Source organism: Ruditapes philippinarum, unplaced genomic scaffold, assembly GCF_026571515.1.
Source record: "Ruditapes philippinarum isolate M1 unplaced genomic scaffold, ASM2657151v2 ctg811_1_1_1_1, whole genome shotgun sequence".
NCBI classification, from domain to species: domain Eukaryota; kingdom Metazoa; phylum Mollusca; class Bivalvia; order Venerida; family Veneridae; genus Ruditapes; species Ruditapes philippinarum.
In genome coordinates, this window is record NW_026865286.1 from 25,402 (window position 1) to 36,210 (window position 10,809).

Here is a 10,809-nt window from a genome sequence, read left to right on the forward strand (position 1 = left end):
TAAAAGCTTAAAAAGATATTGTTTTAAAAACCTAAAATAGCTATAGGTTAGATTTTAAGCATGAAACATTTTCTAGTGATTGTCTACCATTGGGGCATTTTAATGATGTTTTCTTTAACATTTATAATTTTACTTTTAAGTTAATGTTATTGTATTGGTTTTGGTGAGCTTTTTCTTTGATTTCTCTAAGTGAAATTAACATTCTGAATGATACACTACATTAATTTTACATTGTGAAATTTATATTTCAGTAAATTCCTCGTCGATAACATTTGGTGAATGAAAATTGTCATAAATTGATTAACAATGCAGACTGACCACGAAAAGAGATTACGTTTTGGAAGGGTATTATTATGCATATTTACCAATGAAATGACAGGATAAAGAATGCATATTTGTTTTCTAAAATGTTCATTAGATACATTTCATGAACATTTAATGTCAGCATTTTGGATGTGCTTAAGTGATTTTGACAGCCTTTGCAATCCAATTGAATACTTTTTACATAATATCAATATATTAATTTTTGAGATCCTTTTATTGTACATGGTAATTGCGATGTAATTCAAATTAAGTAAGAAACTTCAATTTTTTCTAAACACATTTCTTTATAATTTAGTACTTATCACGTCTGAAAATGCTTTTCCGTTATTTCTCCCCATTGTTACTTTCATATATTTTGCAGGTGATTCCTTGTCATGTCGGAGGTTCAGTACATGAACACAGGGATCGCAATGAAGTGTTGGCCTGTATAGAGTACGTATTCGCTATTCTGTTATAGATCTCTAATACTATACAATAATGATAGTACATATCAGACTTTTATGAAATTTGATATTCCAAGAGTTCAACTGTTTATAACTAAAATTTCAGTGATAATCAAATAGATAAAACTTACTAACATACTTCACTTTTCGTTTATAAAAGCCAATTGGATAAGCTTTCTAGCTTAATGAGTTATCACTGTAACCATAGACCACTTAATATCATATTATTATTATTTCATGTGTTCTCTCGTTGATTAAGTAAATCTGATAATTCAATTGTAAAGACCTGAACAAATCTACTCAACGATGTTATTTACCATTAGTTTCTAAATATCTCTGCTCAGCTGAGTTTTTACTTGGCTTGTTCTGGTAATAATTTTATTTGATGTGTAATGAATGTTACAATCATCTTTGAGATCAATGACTTACGGCTGCACGTTCTATGTTTTAGTATATTTTTAGACAATTTTTCCGTCTGTTCTCGAACATATTTTGGTGTAATGAGTCCATATATATTTTCGCAACATTTCTTATTTTAATATATTTAATTTCCAGATGATCTAAATGTAATGAATTTTGTCTATTGTGATAAGACATGTTTCCAAGTGATGAAAAATATTTTTGCCAGCTTAATTTATCTTTATTTTGCGAGGACAGCATTGACTTTGACCTTTCTACTTCTGTCATGTCACTCCTGTATATTTTGTGTAACACTTTTTTATTTAACAACTGGATATTGGATATTACGGCTGCTCTTGATAAACATGTATCATTAAACAGGTCTAGTACTATTCTTTGCCAAAACAAAGAATACAGTAAATTCATATTACCAATGTGTTGATACACCTGCAATTTTAAAACGTAAATATATACAGTATTTGAGTTCTATTATTAAAACAGCCGCTCCAGACATATTGAAAGGAATTTATGCTGACTTAGCAAGACACAATCAAACCGAGCCTGCAACATTTTAAGTATACCGTGTTGGGCTTTCTTTAGGGATTTTGTTTTCCTTTATTTAAGCAAATTGTTTTTTATCGTGGAAGGGGTTCTTTTTTCCCTTTTCATTCTAATGACCTCAATAAGCCATCAAATGATTTAAGTAGACAACATTATATTGCTTGAAGATGTACATGTACTTACATTCGTGTTTAAAGGTTCTGGTCATTGACAAACGATTTCTAGGTTTATTTTCTTACTGCTGAAAAACTTGTTATACATGTTATAAGAAAACTGATCCTGATGAACGAAACTTCGTGACACGTATAAAAATCTAAAAAATGTTCCGCTCTTAATTTGCACTACAATTATTCCTCAATGTATTCCGAAACATAATATGTGTGTAATTAATAAACCAGGTAGGGAATATGTATCATTACAAAACATTAATTAATTTTTTTAGAAAAGAAACTCAACAATCATGAAATTTTAAATTTAAACAGTTAGGTACCATTCTTTATGGTTAGATAAGTACATGTTAATTTACTTTGGAAATCACATACTTACAATTTCTTTAGTACTGAAAATTACTCTGACATATTTGCCACTCGTGCAACAATGTTTTTATTTCTAGGGAGAGCAAACAAAACCCATATTTTACAGAAGTATTAAGTGTAACACATTTTTAATTTTACAACTGAAGCATAAACTAAGCATAAAAAAGTACTGCTTTGTTTGGTAAATCATTATTAGTCCCCTACCGGTTTAACCGGAGGGGACTTTAGGTTTACCCTCCGTCCGTCTGTCCGTCTGTCTGTCTGTCCGTCTGTCCGTCTGTCTGTCAGTCCGTCAGTCCGTCCGTCCACAAAACTGGATCCCGCAATAACGCAAAAAGTACTGAAAATATTTTTATGAAACTTGATATATGGATAGATGGCAGTATGGAGATTATGCACGTCTTTTTCTTTTCTTCCTATGTTGAAAATTCTGGTTGCTATGGCAACAAATAGTCTGAAAATATGGCAAATTTAACACATAAACTGGATCCAGTGATAACTCAAAAAGTACTAAAAATATTTTTATGAAACTTGAAATATGGGTAGATGGCAGTCTGGAGATTATGCACATCTTTTTCTTTTCTTCCTATGTTAAACATTCTGGTTGCTATGGCAACAAATAGCCTAAATTTCAAGATTTCTGATTTAAATTTTTCAGCTTTTTCACTATAAGTTCTTTATTTCTTAAGGTGTTTACTTCAAACTTTAAATATAAGTTTCTGGTCATCAACCACATCATATGTGACAAGGTTTACAACTCTAGCACAAAAATTATCAGTATCACTCTCTTGAACTTAGAATTTTTATGAAAAAAAATGTTGTCTTTTTTAAATAACTTCTTTATTTCCTAATGTATCTACTTCAAACTTCATATATATGTTTCTTATTATCACTCAACATTTTTGAGGAGGTTAAATACTCTAGCAAGACTATTTCCAGGATTATGTCCCCCTTGAACTTAGATTTTTTTCGAGAAATTGGTATTTTTCACTCCAACTTCTTTATTCCTTATAGGATTTACTTTAAAATCCAACATTGTAATAATATGACAAGGTTGTATAAACATTATTTCCTTACTAGGCAGGGAAACTTAACACATTACTGTGATATAGACAAACTTAGAACTCAAAAGATTTATGTTCATTCATGTCATTCATTCACTGGTAAAATTGAATGGCCAATGGCCCATCAGAATGTTGCTTGGGTTCTTACCGGTGGGGGACTTATGGATTGCTTGCAATACTATGATAATTGCTTGTTCCTAATAGTTTACCTGGAAACTTTATAATGCTAATAAAGTAGTCTTAAATGCCTTTCTACAAACACAATTTAAACAAATAGATATTTGTTTTAAACCTATTTGGTAGCTACTGTAACACAATCAGCCCTTTACACATGAGTGGCATATTGAATGTGAATCATAATTAAAAGTAATTACAATGAATCCCTTATAGATGTGAACATTTACTATTGACGTTTACCACATATATATCTTATATGTTTTCATTAGGACTGTACATGCATAGTCCTTGCAAATGAAACAGACTTCCCGATGTCATTGGTAACGGTAATAAAACTAACTTAAGTACTTGCAAACTGTAGAAAGCGTTTTCCAAAACATACAATCACCTGCGGCACCTCATATGTTATGGTTTAAAGACTTTTATTAAATTGCAGGTTTGTTTAAGGGACACATTTCAAATTTACATATAAGCCGTGTCATGACAAAACCAAAATAATGGGTTTGCGACCAGCATGGATCCAGACCAGCCTGCGCATCCGCGCAGTCTGATCAGGATCCATGCTATTCGCTTACAAACCCTATTACAAGTAGAGAAACTGATAGCGAACAGCATGGATCCTGATCAGACTGCGCGGATGCGCAGGCTGGTCTGGATCCATGCTGGTCGCAAACCCATTATGTTGGTTTTGTCATGACACGGCTCATATATGTTACAAAAATTTGTAGAACATTTGTGCTTTACATCATTGTTGATTGGATTAAATAAACACTGCAAAAATGTATGGGTTTTTACATAGTAGAATTGTCAAGAAATTTCAGATAATGCTATAATTTTCTCAAATGTGATATCAATATGTTGCTCTTATCTACATTCTGCTATAATTCTGAGGGTTTATTTTAATGTTTATATATCGTTTAATCTCAGGAAATTTCTAAAACATGTGAGATTTCATCTGAAATTATCATGTCATTATTTAGTAAAATCTCCCACATATACAGGGACAGAAAACGTTGCGATAGCATAGAATGAATCGTTAATCTAATTATCATATGAGTAAAGATTGTATATTTTTCATTGTGTGAAATCAATGAAAGTCATCATCCAAAAGACAGTAAATTAGCCAGCGCCCGGAAGTCAGCCTTTTGAAGAATTGTTTCAAAAGTTCTCATTATTTTTTTTTAAGGTTTAACAAATGCCAACAATGTTCTTTTGTTTGTTACACTCCTCAAATGAGTAATAAACTATCAAAGCTTATAACTCGAGGGCTTGGTGCGAAAGGGTTGTAACTCATATTAGATAAAGAAAGAGTTACAACCCTTTCGCACCAAGCTGTCGATTTATTCGTAATAAAAATATCTTCCATCGCATTTATAAGCAATTTTATAGATTGTGGAAAATATGTCACTTTTTATATGTCACTTTTTATATATACTTTTAAATATGTACTTTTCCTCCGCTGGGTATACATATAAAAATTTTCTCTAACGGTATTGTGTTAGGAAATGTTTTATTTTGTTTGCTTAACCAAACAATCGTGCACCAGCTTTGGTTATATTATATCTATTATATAGACTCTATATATTGTAAGTTGATATTATGAGCGCAATCTAATATGAATTATTTAATTTCTTTCATATCTCTTGCCTCTTATGTCTTTGCATTTTAAGTTATTCATAAGTCGTCTGCAATGTAAGGTTTCCAGTGAGGGAAAGAGATTTTATATTCAAGGTTATTTTAAGAAAAGTTTTGAAACTTAAAATAATGCACGAGTGGCGTAAACAGTTGAAAACCCCATTCTGTTAAATTGTTCATTTTTCTTGCAAACAAACATATATCTTGTAAATATTTTACAGAAGACATGAGGAACACAAAATTACAAAGCTTACTTTGCAAATGTTAATCACTGAAGGGAAGAAAGAAAAGGGTTGTGCTGCTGACGAGGCGAGGGCATCCGCTGAATTAGCAAGGGGTTACGCTGAGAAAGCTAGGGCGGCTGCTGCAAAGGAAATAACAAAAGCCGAGTATGCAAAGACAAATAATGAGGAGGCTAAGACAAAGAATGAGGAGGCTAAGGCAAAGGTTGAGGAGGCTAAGGTAAAGGTTGTTGAGGCTGAGGCAAAGAATGAGGAGGCTAAGGCAAAGGTTATGGAGGCTACGGTAAAGGTTGTGGAGGCTGAGGCAAAGGTTGAGGAGGTTAAGATAAAGGTTGAGGAGGCTAAGGCAAAGGCTGAGGAGGCTAAGGCAAAGGCTGAGGAGGCTAAGGCAAAGGCTGAGGATGCTAAGGCAAAGGTTGAAGAAGATAAAAACAAAAGAATTTTTGAACTATTGAAATACAGCGGCAGTGTCGGCATGTAAATATACATAACAAGATATGCTAATTATTCAAGAAGAGATATATCTTTTTCAGGTTTAATATTAATGATTAAGTACATATAAAGGAACATGGTCCAGGCAACATATAATACAAGAAATCAGAAATCATTTAAATGGTACAGAAGATGATGTTTGAAAATTGCCATGTATACAATAGCTGATTTTTTCGATAAAGATTTTAATATTGATCTCGATGGTATTGTAAAAATACCTTACTATAAGAAATATCTGCATGTCAGAACACACCTATTTCCATTCATATACAGTATATTATTAATTTTTCAGGAATAACATACGAATGATACTTGACCACGAAATAGGTAATAATCTTTGTGCTTCTTTCTTTAGTTTATGTGATTTTAATTCATACATTAACCATTTGCTAAACAGTAATCTCATTGGTTTTGAAACTGACTATTCCAATGTAAATGTTTTGATCTTACTGTTGTTTTATTTCTTTCAATTGTTCAGTATGACGTTTCTTGTTTTTCTATTCATATGTCATAGCGTCAATGGCTACAGCGTCTGATCCACATTTACGCATGAACACATTGGCAGATAGAGTTCCAGCGGTCACCAGTAGCGATGAACTTGTTTAAATAGTTCTAATCATGCTTAGATGAGATAGAGATAATATATCTCGCTCATATAAAGTGTGGTGATTCAATGTTTTATTTTAATGACGAATTTGACACACAAGAAATACATTGTATACCTTTCAATGAAAGTATAAAGTCATTGATTATATATAATAAAGTAAATTTGCTCCAATGATATAGAACCCGTCGACAGTATATCAAAATTCGGGAAATCAGTCAATGTCTGTTATTTTAGTGTGTATGTGTATATATAAATATTTTTGCTGATTAAAAACATGTGGAATGGTCGGTCACTTGCGGAGAAATTGAATATTATAATAATTAGTTTTCCAGGAAAGTCATTGAAACTCATGTTCGGCCATACTCGGCAGTTTACCCACCTAACTGGCTTTTCAGCATAACTTTTCGGTAAATGTAATTTTCTCGGTAATTTAATGACTACGTATTGAGGAAGATTTTTGAGTCATCGGTGTGAGATCGCCAGGATTAAAAATGTCTTGAAGCTGGTGTATTGAAAATCTAATATGTTTTTATATGATATTTAATCATAAAATACTAAAACAAAATTACTTACTAGGTAAATGTTTTACCTCATTTAATTACTAGTATGATTTTCGTTTTTTTTTTTTTTTTCAATGTTTTTCTTTTTGCAAATATGCACGGTATATGAACCCGTAATAGGATGTGTGAAGCAAAATTCAATGGTACTATTATTTTCATGCTTATAGATAGACATTTAATCATACAACAAACGAGATAAGTACTCATTTCTTTAAAAAATGATTTTTTTTTTATTTTTGATTTTATTTTTATTATTTTTTCTTTTGATATTTACACCATTTTTAGTTTGTTTTGCTCTATCAAGACGGCAATGTTCACTCTATTTAAAAGAGATAAACTGAAATAATGAGGTATGGTTGAGAAATTAAATTCGAAGTTACTTCGAGATTTGGTGATTTATGCGTATGCACGACTCACCACCCGATATTCCATCTGCTTTTTCTGAAGAACACCTGCTACACTTTGTGTCATTTTGCTCCTCTTAACAGTAACAAATTTTTGCGCTTATTTAGCAACAATCTCCCACCACAAAATTAAGATTAGGAAACTTCGAGTGGGTATCACGCTTACTCGCTCACAAATGTTACTTTCTTTTTTAATCAATGAGTAGCTTGTGTATCGTTTTCTGTTTATTATTGGTATATTGTATCCTCTGTGTTTTGTTGTATTTAGTTATTTAGTATTTGCCGAACTGTTTTCTTTTTTTCCATAGTGTGGTAGTGTTATTGTAAATATAGTCTGTTTCGTAAAAGAGGTCACTGCAAGTTGAAAGGTTATATGAATGTGTTCACTTACATTTCAAGTGCATGACCCTAAAATGTCTTCTTGCTGAAGTAAAATATTTCGCCTTGCCAGTTCCATATAGTAAGAGTAACCGATAACATTATTTACAGTAAAGTTGTGTTACATGTATATTAGTCGTTACTTAATAGTAAACTTGAACATCCTTTATTAAAAGTTCTTGCATGGTGATCCTGGTAAGAATTTATATATTTGTGATGTCAAATTCTTTTCCATTGATGAATTGGATAAAATGTGTAATTTTATTGTTCTGTAAATCTCTTATTTGTAATTTTCTTTGTATTTAGTTTGAAGGCTCGTTTTTATATGTCTAATAATAAAATAATGAACTAGAAGAAAGTCTTTGATCATTTATCCCTGGTTTCATATATAAGACAATACGTCCGCATCTCAGAATACATCATGCGCGTATATTTTCATTTAAGGCGTCGAATACGGTCTTTTTGTTAAATAGTTCTACCAGCAGGCGACTTAACTAAGTAACAAAGACGCAGGACTCCGCGCCTTTATCAAATGTAACAGCGGTGATTTGACTTGTGTGCACAACATGCGACTTCTAGTTTTCTTTCATTTCAAATCGGAGTACATGTACTTAGAAGATTGGTAGAGTATAAATATGCCCTTTAGGAAAATTATTGTTAAGATAACAATGTTAGTGTGCCAATGTGACGAGCGTCAAAGAGTTTTCAAAAGAATAGTATTATCTTTAAAATGACCGATGAAATTTGCATCATAGTAGTTATGAATCTTGAATATTTTGTTTGAATAACCTTCAAGAAAACAAGTATTTCCCGCAGATTTGATTGATTAGTTTTCCTTTGTGTATTTATGAGTTTGGTGTTGTAATGACATAAATTATGACAGCTTGCGTCACTTAAATTGTTAATCGACTGCAATAACAAGTAATGACAAGCATGTAAATAAGCACCAGACATTAAAGTAATATTTAGCCGTAACCATTACCATAATTGATCTTTTTTAATGTACCTATTTTTCATTTTTTATGTGAATAAAGTAGCGATATATTGTAAACGTATATAAGCCTATAATGTGTTGACATTGCTTTTGTTGTTTTAGAAATACTGGGCATCTGAGCTTGTTGAGTTTGCATTCGTTTAAGAACGTGTATTTAGTATTTTGAATTCATACTACATACATTGTATTAATCAAAGCAGGCCAATCTGATTGCGTCTTTTGCATAACAAATATACAAAATTATATATTTTATAAGAAATACATACCTGTCACATGAATATGATAATTAACTTTTACAACATTCTGAACCCCGATGCCTTGTCAACAAGGGACATTGTATGACCGCACCTTAAGCAAACGATAGTTGCCCGCAAATGCATACACGTGTGAATGATGTAAATATATAAAACAGTTGTCTATCGGAACGTTATATTTTTATCAACTGTCCCTGTATATAATTTTAACGTGTAAATTAAATTTGGAGGAAACAGTACTTATCTGTTACAATTTACAGCCTTTTAAGAACTTCAAAACTGTTCTGTGCAAGACATAAGAACATTGGAAGTGTTGTTTAGCGTTAACAGGAAATACCCCATCGAAACACCGAAAACGAACTTAAAAAGGTTTACGTCGAGTTCACCCGAGGCAATGTTTCAACTTATTCAACTTAACAATTTTGTGAGGCTGAATATGTCTGTTTATTAGCAGTATTTGCTTTTCTCAGCAAACTGAATAGTTTTGTTGCATTGGCGATTAACTGTAGCGTATTTGTTGATTTTTGTGAACAATGTAAAAATTTACCACTATATCAAGTCGAGAACGCATTTTCTGTTACAGTATTAATATTCTATATTTATATTTTGTATTTTATACAACTATAGACCACCCTCTATGTGTATTTAAGTGGTCATCCATGGCCATCAACTCGAGCTGCTTTAAACAAATTTTTTGAAAAACGTTCTTGATCGAAACAAAGAAATGAAAAACGGGGTGGCTACCTGATCATTACTTTATGTTGTAGTCAAACATTACATAATGTTAAATCAGTCTTATTTGTAAATCAATGCTATTTTTGTTGAAATAGACATAAAATTCTGTCTGTAAACAGAGATGATTGGATACACTGAATGTATTCATTTCAACATTAAAATGGGGCAAATTCACAAGTTGTTGGTTATACCGCGGAATTATCAATAGTAAACTTTGCATATTTCCGTCAAACTTTGCATATTTCCGTCAGACACTTTCATTACAGCTCTGTGGTTCAGTGGCTATACACAAGGTCAACAATTTGGGTTTTTTCTACAACCCGATATAGTCATTCAAAGGAAGAAGACACACAATGTTCAGTTCTCTTTATTTCTGCTGCCAAAAACGAAATATATGCATCCCATCAAATGAGTACGAACAATTTATACTTCTGTGAACGAATCCAATAATTCGTACCGTTACATTATATCTCCATTTTGTATTACAATGTAGAACACAATATATTTCAATTTGTTACTGGAGATCTCCAAAATATGTTTAAATATATAGAATTAATGAATACTGAAAATATATCTTTAATTAGAAAACTGAGTATATATATTTCAAAGCCATTCGTCATGCGCTCAGATATTTAATATAAAGCTGGTCTGTATGTTATTGCTTTTCATATCTGTTTATACTTTTGTTAAAGCTAGACTTATAGTACGTAGTATGTTTCTCTTATTTTATCATTGTTCGAATAGACATGTTGGTCAATATATGTTAGTCATATGAATATGTGATATTACTTCTATGTCGGTCGTGTAAATGTGTGATACATATTCAGTGAGATAATTTTTACAACTCAAATATATGTATATCTAAATGTTTATTTAACAAGCGAAACTGCTGTTATCTAATTCTTGTCATTGGTGGCAAGATCTAGGAAAGAGGAAATACGTAAGAAATCATACATCTTTAGACTATGGTGCAATTTACCGGGTGGTTAATATTGTAATTCGCT

The 10,809-nt window shown here is 31.7% G+C and overlaps 1 protein-coding gene across 1 annotated transcript in view; it reads left to right on the plus strand.

Moving 5' to 3' along the window:
* Positions 1 to 8,160, plus strand: part of LOC132728536 (uncharacterized) — a 28,320-nt gene extending 20,160 nt beyond the window's left edge. The window contains exons 2-7 of the mRNA XM_060714176.1: positions 252 to 345; positions 686 to 756; positions 5,361 to 5,601; positions 5,791 to 5,858; positions 6,166 to 6,200; positions 6,388 to 8,160. Coding sequence (XP_060570159.1) covers positions 307 to 345; positions 686 to 756; positions 5,361 to 5,601; positions 5,791 to 5,858; positions 6,166 to 6,200; positions 6,388 to 6,479 — 546 coding nt within the window. The 5' untranslated portion in view covers positions 252 to 306 and the 3' untranslated portion in view covers positions 6,480 to 8,160. The remainder of the gene's footprint in view (positions 1 to 251; positions 346 to 685; positions 757 to 5,360; positions 5,602 to 5,790; positions 5,859 to 6,165; positions 6,201 to 6,387) is intronic.
* Positions 8,161 to 10,809: the final 2,649 nt, after the last annotated feature.